Raw genomic sequence first — 19825 nt, 5'->3', positions numbered from 1 at the left:
ACATTTGTGAACTCACCAGTTCAAAACCTTTGCTTATGAAAAACTGACTTATAAATTCATTAAACTATTATGTTGGAAAAGAATCAGTATTCCTAAATAATCCTGCTCCTGCTGCCAGCAGCTATGGAGCAGATTTGGAAAAGAAAAGCCCTGAAAGACTGTGCATGGTTTGTCTCCCCTTCTGAAGCAGACCTTAGGGCTAAGCTCTCATTCAGACTCAAGTCTCAAACATGATGGAGTTTCATGAGGAGACAATTGATGTAATTGCAGATGGGCCTTAGAAAAAAATTAGGGAAAAGGAAAAGGTGCAGAATGGTGTAAATTTATTAAAATGTCTGCAAATCTGATAATACTGAAAAGTTTACTGTAGGCAACTCCAGAAAAGGAAAGAAGAAATCAGTTATGCCTGAGGTGCCCAGCCAGGTGAGGATTCCTGAGCAGCACCTCTTTAGGAGAATGGTTTCTTCTATTGTGCCAACTGCTTTTTCTTAGAACAAGAAGGGGGAAATCAGAAGGAAACTGCAGTGGGACATGGATTAAAGCATTTCACAGAGTAGCTTCTGTTCCAGGTTGCCAGGAGGCTGAGTTGTAAACGTGCCGTGCTCAGGCAGTCATTCCCAGCCCCTGCAGAGGCTCCACTTCACATCGTGGAGTTGGTTGCAGTGTGGTGGGTGACGGATTCATCCTCCCCTCCCGTTTGCTGACTCTTCTTCTCCAAGGAACTCTGAGAGCTCTTCTGCTCCTCTTCCAGCAACTGTGAGGGAACAAGCAACCAGAAGTCAGGGAAATAAGAGAGGAAAGTGAGGAGCAAAAGCACAACTCAATTCACAGAGCTGAGATGAAGGAAACAACAATCTGGAGCTGATTTATTTTTGGGAGGGGGCAAAAAGATTGAGATGAGGTCTCATGAGAAGAAGAAAACAAGGGGAATCAAAATGTGGAGCACGAAGAGGCAGCAAATCCAAATGTTTTGCCTCACTAGAGTCAAGAAGCCCTGGAGAACCAAATAATCTGTGATTGGGCTAAGGACTAAATTTGACCCTGTGGCTATTTTGTTCTTTGATGCTAATTACAAATAAAAATACATATATCTGTATATATACAGGCATATTTATGACTCTTTTAAAATACTCCCCCCACAATCCCTATTATCAACTAAACATTCTTAATTGTTTATTAACTAAACAAAACATAGTAATCTTTCTCAGTGGTGCAAGTTTTTCCAGAAAGTCAGAAGGTGACCATAGCACAACCATGTTATATTTCCCTGGGAAGGCAATTGAAGCTGACTTACACCATACTGTTATTTGTCCCAATATATTTTAATGATATTAAAAGCTGTTCAGAGATAATTCCTGATAGAGACAAAGCTGACTCTGGATTTCTTTGAGTGCATGTACTGAATGCTGCCATTAATGAGGTTTACCTACCGTGGCTATACGCTGTTCTCTCTGTGCAGCGCTGTATATTGAAACTGTCAATTTAATATTGGCTTCTTCATTCTCACGGACCGTCAAAATATTTAACATCTTCCAAGAAATCAGAAGAAAGACCCCTCAGCTTTCCCACAAAATGAATGTACCTCTACAAGCTTGACCTGCTAACAGAGCAAATGCTGCATACAAGAATTGTAGAATGAGATTAAATATAGATCTGTGCAAACATGCCTACATCCTGCTAGATCAAGCTCATAGTCTTAATTTTAGACTGCTACTGTGTATGAAATTCTTGAATGTAATTACTGATATTAACTGATAAAGCTTTTCTGGAATCACAGTTTTGGCACTACTTTAGAAATGGCACTGATAGCTTTGGCTTATTCTTTGTCTTACATAGGATATGCAGTACAAGCAATGGGAATATTTTGTCTGTTGATACATCAAGACTGAGAAATTTGGCAAGGTAGTTCATGAGGTCACAGTGAACTAGTTTCAAATTTCTGAGGAAAAAATGTGATTTTTGCCAAGTTGTTCTTAATTACTACTAATATTCTGGACTAATGTAGTTGAGCATTCCCTCTGCAGCTCCTTCAGGGATTTCTCTTCCTCAAAAAAACATTACAAGAAATCCAATAGCTGTGGCTCCATCTGCTAGAATGATTATATTTATCATGAAGTAATTACAAAGAACACGGATCTGTTACACCAGTCAGTGTGATCAGCAGTAAAAGCAAAGTGTTTTATGAAGTATTTCCCTACAGCTGCTCATGCAACAAGTCACTTCAGCATTTGGGATAGGGTTTCCTGCAATGCCTAGCACCTAGATTTAGCATTACATACAATATCCTTCCTTTTTGGCCTCATTCCTGGGCAAATGGCAGGTAGGCTTCCAGATGCCCCAATTCATATATGGTCATTTGCTCTCTGAAATGTTTCCTCACAGGGAAGGAAGACTAAGAGCAGGAGAGTGTGTGACCCTCCATAAATATATTACAGCTACATCTTCACTGAACAATGCCTGAGTAGCAAGCATAATAATTCAGCATGGACACCAGCTTTGTCTTATTTTATCACAGTTTATGCTGAGGAAGCTTTCAGTCAGCTGAAACTATTTCTGCACCTGATCAGCTCTGACACTGGACACCTCCCTGTTACCTCTGCTTCAGAGTCCCGCACCAGCTGCTTCAGATCCTTCTGTTCTGCTCTCAGCTCCCACAGCAAGTTGTAGAGGTAGCGCATGTTCTTGTGCTTCTCTGAGGACCAGGGCTGGAAGCAGATCAGTCAGTGAGAAACAGCAGCACTGCCTGGGTGCACAGATCAGGTACTCTGCTGGCAGAAACTGGCATGATCCTGCTACAGCCAGTAAAGCAGCACTCATTTCCATCATTGAAACATCAAAGCCATGGTCAGCATGGGTTTATCAGACTTCATTTTGATTTAGAATCCATCAGTAATGTGAACCAGATGGCACACTTTGCTGATGCTGCTGTTTTACAGTTGAAATGAGATGAATAGGAATGTATAGAAATAGAGATGAAAAACATGGAATTCCAGCAATGCTATTCTGTGTATTCTCCCCAGTGGGAAACGGGAATTTTAAAAACCCTATAACATTAAAAAAAACCCTACTTTGTATTCTCTATTTGGTTTTCCTAAGTGTAATTGTACAGCATCACCAGAATTTACTGGCAGCCTTCTGCCTCTGGTTACAGACTTGCACTGATGCTGTTAGTGGGGTAACCCCTCACTCCTGATGAGATCATTTGCCTTAATGGCAGCACTCCACTTCTTTTGGAATATCTTTTATTTAAGGCTAGCTAGCTAGCTAGCTAGCTATCTGCAATGTATTAAGCCTCTGCATCTGCAGAGTAAACACTGAGCTATCTAAGGAATGATAGGACCCAAGAACTCCACAGCAGAAACAGAACCAGAACAAAGAGTATCTGCCTTTGCTGCTCTGTTCTTGCTCTTTTTGAAGAGGGAACAACAGAGGACATTTCAGCTTCCCTGCTATGAATCTCCAGAACTGAGTCCAACAGCTGCTGAGCCTACATTTTGCAGGATCCCAGGGGATGTAGAGTTGCCTGATGACCAAATCTAAGAAGATGACCTCAGGCATGGCCAGAGCAGGCCTGCCATGTCACCTGTCCTGCACTCCCAGCATGGTAGTGCATCTCCTGGGCTGTGGGTGTTGTCAGCCTGGAGCTGTGCAGGTGGAGTAGAGGGGCAGCATGGAATCTGTCATGTTTGTAGTTCTTTCACTGACATTTCACCTTTGTGTCTTGTGATCTTCATACCTGGTATTTGACAGTGTTTTCTCTGCTCAGGAAGATTTCACCTTCTCTCTTCTCCCTCCCTATTACTCTAGCGAAAACCACCTTTGAAGGGATGATGTCATAGACCTCAAGGTGATATGTCAGCTGGATGACATCATCTATGACCTTAAAGACACGTTCCTCTACATCTTCATCAGCAGGCTTTTTTGGATTTCTGTGGAAATACTCCTTGATTTGCTAATGGAGAGTGAAAAAAAGATACAGAAGCAACTTAGACAACACAAAACTGGGAAATTTACAGATTTGGGTAAAACCCCAAGGTAAAAATTGTGCTTTTCTGCCTGGATTTGCATCTTTTGGCCAATGGTCCTACTGTTCTTGCCTATGTCTTAAAAAAACGCAACCACAAAGCTGCTTAAAGCAATACAGAAGTTTCCTATTTGTGGATCAGAGTATGCTTTCCAAACTCCAGGTTAGCTTGGGATGCATCCCTGCCTGAGGGACCTGCAGGAAGCAAGGTTATTTTGGAGGAAAGCAAGGTTTCCCACATTTCCCAACACAGGGGAGGAAAAGGTAGCATGTTTGGTGCTAGTCCAAAGACAGACCACTGCATGGCTCTGTCTTGGCAGGTGAAGTGTCTGAGCCATACATGCTGCCAGATGTCAGACTTTCTCCTTCTGTTCTGCAAACCCGACCTGACAAGAGGAAGAGTAGTATTACCTGCCTGTAACAAATCAGAGTGATGAGACAATTAATCAGGAACCTAGAATGATACTAGTTTGGGCTCAGCACACAAAATCATTTTCCTAGTTCTGAATCTTGTGAAAATTTTGTTCTGAAATCATAGTAACTTTTTTTTTCTTTCCTCTGACACACAATTTCCAAGCCTTAGTTTCCTAGTTTAATTCTAGCTGCTCAGTACAGCTCCTGACAACTGCTCACACTGTAGTTCTCTGTCTGGGAAGCAACTGTGAGACACAGCAGCTGAACAACGCTTGGATGTCTCATCTGGAGACATCAGCCTCAGCCGTGCCCACTGAAAATGAACTGAAGCCCCAGGCAGTATGTTTTGCATAGTTTAAATATCACAGTGACACATATTTTCTGTTCCTGCCTTGGCCATACCACTATGGGCCGGGCGTTAGCCTCAGCTGTGCCTCCAGCCGTTTCCATTCCCTGGTCTCTTTCACCAAAGTTTATGTGCCGCTTGTGCAGGAGGTCCTCCCGCTCCTCGAAGTACTCTGTCATCTCTGTAGCAGTTTCAGAACGTTTCCAGAGGCCATCAACTCGTGCTTTGTGGTAAAACTCCACTGTGTGCCCAGTCTCAGGTTCCAGTGATGTGTAGGTGTGAGCTATGGACAAATCAGACACAATTTCAGAGTTAGCAGCTGTAATACACTGAACACAAGCATGGCCAGGGGAGGTCTCATTTTCTTCAGCTTTAGCAACAGATCTGATGCAGGAGTTATCCTCAGCTGCACAACACTGAGAGAACAAACATAATCCTACAGAGAAAGTTTCAGCTTCCATCAATTCTACTGATAAAAGCAGAAATGTATCACCCTGATACACATGACAACTATGTATTTTTCTAACACACAGAAAACTATATAGCTGTGGGAGCACTGCCCAGGACTGCAAGCCACCAACCCAATTCTCTACTCTTCACTGGAGATCGTTTTATTTATCTAGAAAATTTATCCCACAAGTATCCTGTTCCCCATGCCTTTCAGCTTTGGGCTTTTGCCACTGCTAGAAGGGAGTCATGTGAAATCCCATCAGCTGCAGTGAGCTGGAATACCTTTAAGAAGGAGGGGGTGTCCAGGATTAAAATGGTCTGTGATCAGCTGTGTTTGATGATTCACTTCTCTCATATACAGCAGGTCTTTTCGGTGTTCGAACCATTCCTTCACCTCCAGTTCTTCAGTACCTGGCAGGAGACAAGTCATTTTGCAACCTTAGGTCACCCTGTTGGAGGTGGCAAAATTCTGATGGGCTCTGAGTGTCTGTGCCAGCACCCTGTGCTCCTGATACAGCCTCAGTGGACACAGCACGGCCACTGGAACTGCCCCTGTGCACAGGGGAATTTTGGATGTGAATCCTGATCTACATTTGTGTAGATGAATTATACCCTAAGGGGGTCTATTCCTCTTCATCAACCAGAACTGGAGTAATGAGCTCAGGAATAGAACATGGCACAGCAAAGGGCTATGGATAGACAAGAGAAATTCCATCCCAAATATTTATTGATGGTGTCAGGAGATTGGAGCATCACACTATCCAAGAAGGCTGAGGGCAGAACACTGTATGTACAGTTTGGAATCTGCATGGTTTCTTGAACCAGCTGTTAAAAATAATGTTTTCAACTACAGAGATATCCTCAGACTGTAGCTGCCCCTTTCTATGGCCCCTTTTGACACCAGTGAGGAAATGAAGATAGTGACACTATTGGATCAAATCCAACCAGCCTTCCATTTCTCCGAAGACTGAAAACCCAAGCAGCTGACCTGTGACACTGAACAGTTTCACTGGTGTATAAAACAGATTCAAACTCTTGTGAAAACCCCTAGCAATGCTGGAAAGCTCAGGGGCTCCACAGACTAAGCATGACAAAGAGTTGGAGGATAAAGTAAATAATTCCCCCACAAAGCTGAAAGGAAAATGAGAAAGCACAAGAGAGACTCTGGCAGAAAGGGAACACCTCCCCCTGTCCATCAGCACGGCCCAGGCTGTGTGCTCAGTGTGTGGAGCGTGCTCATTCATCCCTCTTACGGTCAGAGTCTGCGTAGACAGTGAGGCGTTCCACCAGCCCGTCTGCATTTGCATACGCCGCCCATTTCTCCTGCTTTGCTTTATCGTACAGGATCACCTTCTTCCCCCGGGGAAAGGGATTCTCATATTCTGCAGTGGGCAAGAGAGATGTCAGACAAATTGACTCCTCTGTACTCAGCCCCAAAAAAAAAGAATTCAAGAGAGGAAAAAAACATGGTGTAAGGGACATTATCCATTCATTTATTGTGTTCTACTGGCAATAAAGCTGTTCAGATTCTGCCTGTTGTCCTTTAATGTTATAATGGTATAATAACTCTTTTCTCTCCCCAAACAGGTATTTGATAATGCAGGAGGAGTTCCTTGTGCATAGCAGTAAGAGAAAGACCATCCCAGGCAAAATTCCCAGCTGGCAGGAAAACACAGTGTGGGGTGTGTGTCTGTGGGGGATGAGACAGGGCAGCACTGAGGACAGCCACTGGAACCAATGGGTGTTGTGGCCTTCATCTATTGTGCTTCACTGTCACTGTTTGACCACCTGAAGAGAGAACCCTGTGAGAGAGACAAATGTCCCAAACCCACTGAAAGGTCAGCTGGGGGCAAGCAAAAGGCAAAGGAAAAATACCTACCTTTGCAAGATACCTTAATTCGGTCTACCCATGATAGTGGCATCTCAAAGCTCCTCCCTATTTTCTTCTTTTCTTGCTGAAACAGAAGCAGAGATTTGTGGTTTTGGCAGCATCTCTTACTGTGCCAGGAAGCATTTTGGTCCTGGTGAACTGCAGTGATGAGAGCTCAGCTCATGTGAGGCTGTGTTCTGGTGAGCACCATGGCACAGCTACAACAGTGCATCCCTACTCAAGACTGATGAAATTATCTTCTCCTGGCTACTGCTCATGCTGGCAGGGAATGAATGTGGCAATCACCAGATTATTTTATGTAGACCCTGGAGGACTCTTTGCTCCCCAGTTATGGGCACAGGCTGAGAAGAGTAGATAGCAGGAAAGAATTATTATTTGCATTCCTCTGTCCTGCTGTGCAGGTGCAATGTCTGTTTTATCATGCTGTCTTCTCCCAACACGACAACATTTTGTACTTCTAGTACATGGCATTTTTTGTATTTTAGAGGACACATATTATTTCTGTATTTGGTTGGCAGGTTCACCTTGCAGCCAAGAGGGGAAGGTGACCAGCATAGAAAGAATGTCCACAAAAATCTCATTCTGGATTTTATTTTTTAAAATTATTTCACCCCAAAGGCCAATGCACTGGAGGCTTACACAGATCCCTAGCCACTTATGACACCTAAAGTACCACTTGGAGTCCTGCTTCAGAAATCACCAGAACTCTCCTAGATTGAGAAGTAATCTAAACCTGGCCAGAGTAGAAGGGATGTGACCTGGAGAGGGCAGCAGGCAGGCAGATATTCACTATGGACACACTGGTTCCACACAGGGTCCCCAGTGCTCGAGAGCATTGCTTGGGTCACTCACCATTTCATCTGTGCTGTTCTTGGGTGACTCTGTGGGCAACTGAGAGGCCTCGTCGCTCTCTGGAAACATAATTTCCCAGCAGAAACGATTACTCAAGTCAAAGCTGAGATCCTAGGGCATATAGAAAAAACTCTTTCAACTACAGGGCATTGTCAAGGGCCTGGCACTAAATTTGACCACTGCATCAATATGTCTGTGGTGCTCTGGACCTGCCTGGATGCCAGAGACTTTAGGAACTCTAAGGAGTTGAGCTCCTCAAATCCTTGGCTGGCTGGTGGGACCCCAAAGACTGTCCCTGTGCCTTGAGGTTGCAGAACCCCTTCCTCGTGGTGCCTCTTCCTCAGATGAGAGGAAATGGCTGGAAATGCTTCTGCCTCCTTCCTCTGGGCAAGTATGGCCCCAAGGGCAAGCTGATCTAACTCAGACCCTCACCTCCCAGACTCTGTGTCTGCTGGGGCGTAGCTGAGGCGTGGTAAGAGCTGAATCAAGATTTTACCTTCCTTGAGCTATGCCTGACAGACCCAAAACATCCTCTGCCTCAAAAGCTGCTGTTTGAGAGAAGGAGTGCCTAGGCAGCCTTAAAAGCTGAAACTTTTGCACTGTAGGGATTTAATAGATGTGATCTGTATTTACCAGCTCAGAGTCTGGGATGCCCTGGAGTAGTTCCATAATCTGTGTAATCAGAGCAACATGACCAAAACCAACACAAGGAATGGTTAAGTGGAAACTGGAGCACTCCTGGTCTTGGACTTCCCCAGGACTCAGGTGAGCCCAGCTGTCCCTCAGTGCCCAGGCAGGGTGCTAAGGGCTCCCTACCTTGCAGCCTTTGCGGCAGTCCTGCATGTTCACCCAGTAGTTCTTGTCGTTCCAGATGCTCTCAATCCCAAGGAAGCACTCATCCTTGGTGCTGTGGTTGTTTCCTGTGAAGGGGTTGATGAAGAAGGTCTCGGGAACCTTCCTCTTCCCAGACAGAACCAGAACCCAGGCGTGCACCCGTAAGCCATGCAAAGGGTCTCGCTTGGGCTTTTCCACCTCCTGTAGCACAGAGGATAGAGCAATAATTATTGCCATTTCACTGACACTTTACTCCAACCCAAGGGCCATCTTGTCCTTTCCTCTGTCCACTTCTAAAGAACTCCAGGCTCTTAATGCTCTTTAGGAGTGAGGTACATAGTCAGCACATGTTCCTGTGCCAGCCCACACTGTGCTCCTGGAGGCCAAGTGCTCATGGCCATGTTCAAGGTTGTGTCATGCTTCAGGAGGGTGTGAGCTCTTCTCTTTGGCCAGCCATTACCTCTGTCTCAGCTACTTTTCCTGAAGCTCACAGGAAGGTGGACCTTGCTAACTCACCTCAACCACCTCCTCTTCTCTTTCCTCCTCTTGTGTGGATTTAGCTTCTTCCTCCTCCTTGGCCTTCTGCTGAAGCTCAAACTGGCTCTTTGGCTCTAAAGGGTACTTAATTCTATACTTGTTGGGATCCTCCTTTACCGGTACCTGCAAAAGCAGGATATTACTGTGAAACCCAGCAGAGATCAAGAGAAGTAAGTAAATGTATGGCTTACAGGTAACCCCCAGTTCCCAACATTTGGCAGTTTGCAATATTGCACCTGGTGAGCAGAAATTCAGTGAAGCCAAAAAGGCCTTGTAAGGAGCTGTAGAAAATCACTCAAAAGATTCCTTTGGTGGGCACAGACTGAAACCCAGTGTGGACCTGAAGCTGTTCCCCCTAGCTCAGCTCTGGAGCTCACTGGACATGAACAGGCTGAGAATGTGTGCTGGACTCCTCTCTGCCCACTGCCTGCAGATCTCACCTCTGGGGTCTTCCTGAGCCGTGGGCACACCTCCTGGGTCTGGTCCAGGGAGCATATCTCGAGGGTGGCATATCCATGTACACAGTAGGCATCGTAGCCAGCCCCCACCAGCAGGGAGCACAGCAGCACGCTGAAGTCAAAGCAGTTCCCTCGCTGGTACTTCACAATGGTGGTTGGGGAATAGAGTGAGCTGGGCTTGAAAGAGAGAGATGACATTCACAGTGCTTGTCTTGTGGAGCTGAAACGTGCACCAGGCAGAGAGAGGCATTCCCCACATCCCTGGGCCCTGCACCCTATGGGAATCTGTTATGTAACATTTCTTTAAAAGCCACTGACTCTAAAACTCCCCTCCAAAATGATCTGGGGAAACTCTGACCTCAAATCTGGTGACAAATTTAACCACAGGAAGGGAAGGAAATGACAAACCCATCAAACTGCTGAAAACCTAATGCTGATCCTGGAATGGGATTTCCCTCTCTCTCCTGCTGTTCTGTCTGCAGGTCTTCCAAGGAAAACACCCATAACCTAAATTATAGTTCACAGGAGGAAACATATTTCTTTCTGGCCCTTGCTGGTGAGCAATAAAAAGTATCACTACACACATACTGCATACAGAGAGGTTCTAATCCCACTCAGTTCTCAGACAACACCTAAAGTGATCAAGGCAGTCTCCACCTGCTAAATGGAGATACCTTCTGTGTAGTCAAAAAGTGCCAGAGCTCCTTTTGAGACCCTGGGGCTCTTGGGACAGCCTGTGCCTGGTGTAGATTGTTTAGGTCACTCTGCAGTCCTTGCTAGCAAGGAGTGTGTTCTCTTAGCTGATTCTCATCAAGAACTTGTCCCAGCTCTGGCATCATCCCTTTTTTGCTAACCTAGAAATCTCCCTTCATCCCAAAATATACCCAGATATGGGAATATAAAAGTCAAAAAGTGCCTAAGAACAGGTCACTGAGGTCAAGTATCATCCCCTAGGGTTTATGTGCTCCTCTGTTCCAAAGTGTCTTGGTTTTCAGAGGGGAGGCTTGTCAGCCATTGCCTCCCACTGTGCTCCAACTGTTCATCTGGGCTGGCTGAAGGCAGGGTCTGGTCTTGAAGAAATGGTGCTTAATTACTTAAAAGGTATCACACTGCACATGCACTGGGACCGTGGGTCCAACAGAATGCACTGGGTCTAGGAAAATCAGGGGGCTGCCTAAATAGTGAGGGGATGGTGGAAGTGTCAGAGACCTTTGTGATCCCAGCCACTGGGACCTGGCCACTGTGTGCTGCTGAAAGGCCCTTCTGTCACCTCTGTTGTGTCTCTGCTGGGGCTGCAGGTCCTTTCTTACCGGTGTGACTGGGCACTTGAGGGGCTCCATGATGAGGTAATCACTGACAAAGCTGGCACAGCCTGACCAGTAGTACATGTCTGGGTAAGGCAGCAGGGTTGGCCTCACTGTTGTGCTCACAAACTTCTGTAGGACAACAAGAGGAGTTTGGTTAGCCAACAGGGCCTTGGCAGAGTGTCCTCTCCAAAGCCATCCTCAGACCACCCCCGGATGTTGCAGATCAAATTCAGGATCTTTCTACAGCATATCAACAGCATCAATATCCCTTCTCTCCAGTTCCAGGATGGAAATTTCATGGGGCTGGGAGGCCGTCTGCTTGCCTGTGGCTGAAACTTCAACCTCATCTCAGACACATTCCAGAGGTGAGCCAGTTCTTCTCTTCATTTTCAAGCAAGTCAAATAACTACTGCCTTTTCTGGCTTTTACATCCTCCAGCATTCTTTTTTGCCTTGCATGTTAATGATACAACAAATTTTGGGGAAAGCTAGTACAAACTAGCAATTCCAGGTGCCCAGAGGGGCAGGGGGGAAACATCAGGTCCAGAACTAGACAACAGTTGTGCAGCTTGGGCCCAGAGAAAACAAAACCAGACCAAAAACTTCCACATTTACTCCTTCCCTGTAACTTCAGAGAAGTTCAGAGTAAGTCCTAACTCTGGATCCCTATCTGTGGCTGAGCCTGAGCCTTATCTAGTTCATGTATTTCTTTTCCTTCCCTTTATATTTCTGTGGTCTCTCCTGTTTCCTAAGCATCACACTGCAGCCCACATGGCAACACCAACATTTATATGGCTCATGGATTCGGACAGCCATGGTGTTCCTGGGGCTCTGTGTGCTCGCTCAGGGGCTGTGGGTTCAGCCAGCAGGTTCCCATTCCCTTTAGCCAGGAGGGGCTGCTGCTCTTCCACAGCATTTGGCACAGTGGAATCCAGGTGTTTCCTGTGCTGTGCCCAGCCCCAGCCACCCCATACCTGCACTCCACACTCGTTGAGCGGGTGGATGAAGAGCGGCTTGCGGTCAGGGCACAGGTGAGAGTACTGCTGCAAGAAATTGTCAGCGAGCTGCAGCAGCTTCTTCTCCTGCCGGGAATTTGTCTTGTACGAAGATGGTAAGTTGGATGTGTCAATGGAGCTCCAGTCAAAATCACTTACGTAGAAGGGGGAGGCAGAGAGACACAAGTAATAAGCCAGGAGCAATACAGGCAGGATGATCTGATATCAAAACATGGCAGGGCTTCCCTGTTTCACAGGTACAAAATGGGGGCCATATCCAAGGATATGATTTTGACATAGCCAAACATCTCTGGAGCAATGGGAAACTGACATATACCCAGAGTCTTGGGGGATCTTTATACAGTGGTGAATGGATGTACAACCAAATGAGTTACCTTGTCTTACTTGCACACCCACAATCTTGGACAAACTCATCAGGCACAAGAAACTTGCTCACTCCTATCACCATGCAAGGGGGACCACATGTGCCATCCACACACGTGCAATCACCCTGTGGGGCCCAAAGGGAACGTCCCTGCTCATCCCAGCCATGGGCAGAGACTTACGATTCATTGCTTATGACAGAGGCTTCCTCCGCATCTAGTTCCAGCTCATCGAGGTAATCACTGATATTCAAAGAGATCACATCATCTGGTGTTTGCTCCACTTCCTCCTTCTCCTCCAAGGCCTCCATTCTGCCGGGCACTACAGGAATGCACACACCAGGGTGAATTCAGGGGTGGGACCCAGATACACAGGAAGAGAGAAACACTCCCATTGTGGCCGCAGTGCTTTGGTACACGAACATGGCCGAGGCAGCCAGAAAGGGAGAGCACTGAGTTTGGGCTGGGACAAACTGTCCAATGTTCGTGGACACCCTAAGTGTGCAGAGCAGGCAGAGCCTGTCTCCGTAGGGCAGAGCACGTCCCCACATTCAGACCGCATCCCCCGTGTCCTCCCTCCTGCTCGGGCTGCTGCTGGCGGAGCAGCAGCTCCATCAACCCGCTGGGCACCGGCCGTGCCCCAGCCCGCGGCCCGCGGGGGCCTTGGAGGGAGAGGCCGCTCCGCGGAGCCGGCAGCCCCCAAGGGCAGCGCCTGCCGCGTATCATTTGTGTGCCGTCCCTGCGGTCAGGCTGACCCCGAGCGGGGCACACAGGGAGCCGCAGACCTTGCCCAGGGGCCCCGCACCGCCCCCGGCCGTCCCCTCACCGCGGCTCCAAGGGCAGAGCGGCCGCTCCGGCCCCGCTCGGCTCCGTTGCTCACCATGGCAACGCCCGCGCCGCGGCTCCGGGGACGGGCCCGCGGCTCCTCGGGGACGGGGCCCGCGGCTCCTCGGCACGGGACCTGCGGCCACCGGGGCCCTCCCAGACCTTCTGCCACAGCCCCCGGTCCCGGAGGTTCCCCGGGACCCCTGCGCTGCCCCAGCCCCGGCGCCTGTCCCGGCCCGGCCGCCGGCACCGTGCCCCGGGCCCGCTGGGAGAAGGCGACAGAGCGGAGCAAAGCAGGGGACAGCGGCCGGCCCTGCCCGCCACCACGGCTGAGCTGTCGCCCTCCGAGACCCGCTCCGAAACTCACGAGTTCGGCTCTCTTAAAATTAAAGCCACCCCCAGTGATCCTTTGTTGCAGAGGCACTTACCCAAAAGCTGGCACCAAGGGATAGCAAGACACTTTGTTCTTCTTTTCTTTTTCTTTTCTTTTTCTACTTCTTTTTCTTCTCCTTGACCATTTCCTTTTCCTTTTCTTTTTCCTTTTCCTTTTTATATTTTCATTTTCCTCTTTTTTCCCCTTTATTTTCTTTTTATTCTTAATTGGCAGTTCATTAGACTGTAAGCAGGGTCAGATGCTAAACACTTTTTTTTCTGGTTTGTTGTTGTGGTTAAGAAAAAATATGGATTGATGGATGGATGTTCACATTAGGCACTCTGTTAAGGGAACTGTAGCAATTAAAGCTATGAGGATGCACAGACCGCAGTCAAAATATATCAAGAAGCATCATTTTGAGTGATTAATGCAGTTTGCAGCTGGTTACTGCTGCCCAAATGGCATGAACCTGTATTGAGTGCAGGGGTTTAGGTTGGATATTAGGAAAAGGTTCTTCTCCCAAAGAGTGGTTGGGCACTGGAACAGGCTCTCCAGGGAAATGGTTGCATCCCCTAAGCTTGCCTGAGTTCAAAGAACATTTGGACAACGCCCTGAGAGGCACAGGGTGGGACTGCTGGGGTGGTCCTGTGCAGGGACCAGAAGTTGGATTCAGTCACTGGGGTTGTGTTTCACATCTGGATATGAAACAAAGTGGGGTAGGATCCTCCATCTCTCACCAGTACTTCTCAGCAGTTCTTAAATGCCAGAAGTCAATTTAAAAAAAAAAGAAAAAAGATAAGGGAAATGTATGTTGTGGTTCCAAACTCCCTGTACTCAGCACCCAAAGTTATCTGGCCTTGGCGTGTGCTGCTGTGGTATCTATTGTTATTGCTGCATCAAAAACAGATTCCACAAAACCAGCTGGATGCCCAGACCCCAGATCCTGGAGGGTTTTGCTGACACTCCCTGTCAGGGCTGTGAATTGGGTCAGCATCCACAAGCTGTGGGCTCATGGGCACGGAGGATGGACTTTGAGAGTCCTTTCCTCCTCCCCAGCCCCGAGGGATGCCCAGCGGGCTCTTGTGCAATCCCAAAGGCTGCGTGTTTGCCATGAGCTGTCGGGAGGCGATAAAAGGCACACAGAGGGAGGCACCGAGCCACCCCCGAGGGGAAGGAACATGGGTGGAGGAGCAGAGAGCAGCCTGGCAATGGTGAGCAGGGGGAGAACAAGGTGGTGGGGTCTCTCAGGATGTATCTCTCAGGATGGATCTCTCGGGATGGCTGAGCAAGGAGCAGATGGGGCATTAACTCTTCCTGTCCAGCTGCTCAGGGTACGTGCAGGGGGGTGTGGGTGAGCTGTGTGAGGGGATTTTGGCACTGGCTTTGTCCTGCTCTCAGCATTGCCCAGACACCAGTCCTGGCTGACTTGCATCCACATCTCTGATAAGGAGTATCTGGTGTCCAGGGCTGATCCACCGTTGTGCCAATAGTTTCCCTAAAGAAATGCATTATCTGTACCAACAGAAGAGATTGCCCTTTTGACACTAATTTTAGTAATGTTCAAAGCTTTGGGTATGTTTTACTATCCCATTGTCTCCTTGTTATAGTTATGATTTACCAGAACAGTGAGGATCCTCTTGCAAATCCTAACTCTTCAAAAGAGCTATAGTGGGAAGAGGATAACTTCTTTCCTCTTTGGGGAGACCAGATTGATGTCCCATCTGTGCAGCTTTACTCAAATTGCCACTGAAATGTGGCTTTATAACTGTCAGCACATCCCTGTGGGTCTCAGGGCTGGTTTCTCCCACCTCCTTTCTGGAATAGCTACCTAAATTCAGGAGAGTATTTGACCCTTGTGTTAACCTGATGAAGGAAGGCTGATCTGGACCTTTGGGATGGGAAATTACTTTGCTTCATGGAAATACAGCACAGAAAATATTGCACCAATGCTTGAGGATTCAGCCTTTCTGAATGACTGCAAACATCTCCAGTGAGCATGATAACAAATCCAAGTCATCCAGAGCCTGCTTGTTTTTCAGGACAGGATTGTGAGATGTTTGCTGCTGCTCTCTGTGCTCTGCCTGGCTGGCTGTGAAGGCAACAAGAGTGAGTGTCCCTGTGCTCTGTCCCTGCTGGGTCATGGATGGGTAGCATGGCAAGGAAAGGTCAAACCTCCACCTGATCCATGTTCAAGTTCCTCATTCAGCACACTGCTGAATGCTAAAGAGGAACAATAGAACAAGGCTCAGAGAGGCAGGAACTGGGCTCCAGGAGCCAGCAAAATTGGCAGAAACTGCAGCCTGTCCCCCCCAGCCAGGAAGGGTGTGTAACCCATGGTGCTGCAATGTGCCACCATGCTCCTTGGTGACAGTGACAGGCCCCTTAGCTCTGGTCCAGATTACAGCCAGGCTGAGGAGGTCTCACAGCCTCCCAGCAAGCTGAGGCAGCAGGTTCATCCTCGGATATGTCTGCTCTGGCTCCAGGTGAGGATCTCAGCCCCTGAGAGCTGTGCAGAGCTTCCTGCTGTGGGGTGAGTTCTCAAATCTCTCATCAGGGAGAAATTCTTGCTGCATTTCATCTTTCTTGCCTTGCCTTTGCTGCAGGTGAGCTGGCCAGCACCCATGGCCCGAGGTCAGGGGTTGCCCTCCGTGTCAAGAGGAGCCCAGATGCCTGCCTGCCCAACCCGTGCCAGCACCAGGGGCAGTGCCAGGTGGCTGTGGACAGACCAGTTTGCAGCTGCAAGCCAGGCTTCACAGGGGAATTCTGCCAAGGTAGGGCTGGGAATGCTGGTGAGCCCTCCCCAGTCTGTCCATGGGCACCAGAGGGAAGGGAGATGGGCGCTGGTGTTATCATTGCTCTCCACCCCTGCAGCACATCCCAGCTCCTGCTTCAGGTGTACTGTGCACCTCTACAGCCATACCCTGGCTATGTGCTGCTAGAAAACCCAGCCATTTTCTTCTTCCCCAAACGCCTGAATTGCTTGGCTGTGCCATGGTGCAGAAGGGCACAGCTCCCTCACAGTTTCAGAACAAGCACATCCACCCTGGCACAGATACAGTGAAGCCCCTTCCAGACACTGGCCACAAACTCTGTTTTCTTCCTCTGAAGGAGAGGGTCCCTGTCCCTCTGGTGCCCCAGACACACTGTGGGGGTTGTGTGGACAGCCCTCCAAAGGGAGCAGCCTGTCTCCTGCCCAGTGTCTCTGAAGAGCCCTGCAGCCTGCACCGAGGCTGGGATGAGAGGCTGCTGAGCTCAGTGGGACTGTGCCACCCTCCAGCTGGCCTGGGGCTCCTTCAGGCCTCTCCCTCATTGCTATTGTAGATGGCTTTTTCCCCCAGATGTGGTGCTGAAGCTGGCCTGTGAGGAAGAGCACATGAAGATGATGGTCAGGAAGGAGGTGTTTGAGCTCTTGAAAATCCCACTGGAGCTTGTCCACTTGAAGAACCAGGCATGCAAGGTCTCAGAGAAGGAAGAAGAGGGTGAGCTGTTTTTTGCAGCCATTCTCACAGGTGAAAACCACACTGCCTGTGGATCAGTAATCCAGGTGAGGATGCATAGCTCCAAAGCCAGGAGAGGAGCATATGTGGTGAGGTGGGACAGCAAAGGGCAACCCCAAAGGCTTTTGCTTTTGTATCTGGGTGCTGAAAAGTTCTCATTCCCCTTGAAAGTCTTCCCTAAGGATGTCAGAAAGCTCTTCTGCCTCCACCAAACCCCTGCTGGCAGCACACTTTGTCTTATTTAGGAGAGCTTGGAAGTCTCATTGTGCACTGGTAGGAGCCCTCAGCTTTCTGGAGACATCCTGTGGGCTCTGCAGCCCTGTCCCCTTGGCCCCTGACTTGCTTCATGGAGCAGGAAGGGAGCAGACAAGGTGCTCGAGCTCTGCATTGCACAGCAGAGCCCTGTGCTCACCTGTGCCCACTGTCCTGACTGCTGTGCCATCAGCCCCCTGGCACAGGCTGAAAGCCCAGCAGATATCCAGGCCTGGAACAGCTACAGCTGAGTTGTGCCTTCTGAACCTGCAGCTCTGTGCTTGGCTTTAGTCATGACCTTGATTTCTGTGTTGTCCCAGCAAAACAGCTCCCATGTCTCGTACTCCAACGCCATCGAGTCGGAGCAGGAAGTCCCCAGGGCCACGATCTCCCGCAGTTTTCAGCTGGAGGTGCACTTCTCCTGCATCTACGCCTACCAGCAGGTGGTGAGACTGCCCTTCGCTCTCACTGCTGTTGACAAGTGAGTGTCCCACTTCACCTGGCTGCTCACATGGTGTCTTTGAGCTTGGAGAGAAGTAGATTCAGTGAGACAATTTGCAAAGGCTCTGGGGAGCCCTAGAGAGCTCTGAGAGCATTTGTGGCTTCACCTGTGCAAGGTCCTTCCCACCTCCTTGCTCTGTTTGTGAGCTCTCATCCTGTGCTCCCCTCTCAGGCTGGTACAGCTTGTGGTCAGAGAAGGACACTTCAATGTCAGCATGAGACTCTACAAATCCCCCTCCTACCTCGAGCCTTATCACCTGCCAAGTGTGGCTGTGCCCCTCACGGACACCCTCTATGTCCTGCTGAAGATGGAAGGGCAGCACCAGCTCAAGTACTTCCTGCTGAGTGTTCTGGACTGCTGGGCCACGCCGAGCACAGATCCACACCAGGACACGCAGCACAAGCTCATTGAGCAGGGGTGAGAGAGTGTCCCCAGCACATCCAGTCTCCTTGCACACAGTGTGTCAGGGACTAGACAGAAATAGGCCTGTGGGCTGCACCCATTCCCTGGGGGATGTGTTATCCCACAGGGATAACCCTGCTCCACCCCATTTACCACCCACTGATCTAGCCCCCATGTCCCAGGTGTCCCCATGACGAGACAGTGACCTATCTGAATGCCATTGGGGAGAGCACCACTGCCAAGTTCAGCTTCCAGATGTTTCAGTTTGTTGGTTACCCTGAGATGTTCCTGCACTGCCGTGTGCAGCTCTGTGTTCCTGACAGCCCAGAGCCCTGTGCCAAGGTGAGCTCCCTTGCTGGGCTGCACCTGCCCTGGGTGGCTGTGGGACCTCCCTTCACTGCCTCTGCTTGGACAAGGGGCTCTGCTCTGCTTTTGGGTGCCTCACAGAATAAACACTTCCAGAATCAGAGGCCCTAAGCACCAAAGGTGCAGGGGCCTGAACCCACCAGAGACCTCCTTTCCCTCTTCCCTGGGAAAGGAAGGGAGATCTACAGGATGGCCCAGGTGCAGGGTGCCCTCCCCTGCCCTCCCTTCACCCTTCCTTTGGCTTTGCTGACAGCAATGCCCCGGGCACTGGAGGAGCAGGCGGGCACTGGCAGATAACTACAACAGGATTGTCTCCTACGGGCCCATCCTCCTGCTGGCTGCTCCTTCCTCAGGAGCAGAGATCCACCATTCCAGCAGTGACCAGCAGGACCCAGCGGGTATGTATGTCCTCCTGGGCACCAAGGGCAGTCCAGGAGCAGGGCTGGTGGCAAGCCTACCTACAGCATGGCTCAGAGCAGGCATGCATGCTGAGCTGTAGGCAGCAGGGGTGAGTGGAGGCCATTTGAGGTGTTGAGTCCTGTCAGCTTCCTCAGGATCCCAAAGTACCCCCAGCTCCTGTGGCTCCTGCCTGTCACAGGAGATGATCTCCCTGAAAGTATCCCCAGTCAGGAGATGCCTCAGCAGGGCTCAGGGGACCCAGATACACACCCAGTCTCTCTCCTCTTTGGCAGGACCCAGCCCGTGGCTCTCCAGGGCCCTCGTCCTGCTGGGTGTGCTTGCCGTGCTCGCTGTGGCTGCTGCGGCCGTCAGCGTGGGGCGGAGGATGGGTTAGGAAACAGCTGTTTCCCAATAAACATCACAGGAGCAGAGAGGCTCTTGCTGTGTCTCTGTGGGTGTTTTGGGGAAGGGGGTAATGGCTGGGTGCAAACAGTGCTTGAAGGATGAGGTGCATCACAGTGTTTCTGTCCCCTGTTGCATCTCTTGGACCTTCTCCCCTGCAGACCCATAGTCTCTGAACCCAGAGTATGTACCCGGGGATGGGAGAGCCCTTCCTCCTGCTTCCTTCTCCCCCACAGAGTCACCCTGGCATGTGGGGAGATGGAAGTACCTCACTCTAGATACCAAAGCTGGTCCTTGCATAGTTCTGTGCCACACAA

At 49.3% G+C, this 19825-nt stretch overlaps 2 protein-coding genes across 2 annotated transcripts; one reads left to right on the top strand and one right to left on the bottom strand.

The window, feature by feature from the left end:
* Nucleotides 1–307: 307 nt before the first annotated feature.
* DRC7 (dynein regulatory complex subunit 7) lies at nt 308–13414 on the bottom strand. Its single transcript, XM_066557647.1, has 16 exons — nt 13371–13414; nt 12674–12812; nt 12087–12261; nt 11117–11242; nt 9789–9983; nt 9328–9471; nt 8794–9012; nt 7978–8088; nt 7114–7189; nt 6488–6616; nt 5517–5645; nt 4841–5067; nt 3737–3952; nt 2595–2705; nt 1431–1529; nt 308–754 (listed from the first exon to the last, which is right to left on the bottom strand). The coding sequence occupies exons 2-16, from the start codon at nt 12799–12801 to the stop codon at nt 641–643; spliced, it is 2199 nt and encodes a 732-aa protein (XP_066413744.1). The 5' UTR covers nt 12802–12812; nt 13371–13414; the 3' UTR covers nt 308–640.
* Nucleotides 13372–19500, top strand: LOC136561437 (uromodulin-like). Its single transcript, XM_066557734.1, has 9 exons — nt 13372–13590; nt 15728–15794; nt 16292–16459; nt 17027–17232; nt 17758–17918; nt 18111–18356; nt 18524–18683; nt 18961–19105; nt 19400–19500. The coding sequence occupies exons 1-9, from the start codon at nt 13372–13374 to the stop codon at nt 19498–19500; spliced, it is 1473 nt and encodes a 490-aa protein (XP_066413831.1).
* The last annotated feature ends 325 nt before the right edge of the window (nt 19501–19825 follow it).

This window comes from Molothrus aeneus, chromosome 11 (genome assembly GCF_037042795.1).
Source record: "Molothrus aeneus isolate 106 chromosome 11, BPBGC_Maene_1.0, whole genome shotgun sequence".
NCBI lineage: Eukaryota > Metazoa > Chordata > Aves > Passeriformes > Icteridae > Molothrus > Molothrus aeneus.
The sequence above is the reverse complement of the archived record's forward strand: the minus strand, read 5'-3'. Positions and strand labels throughout refer to the sequence as shown.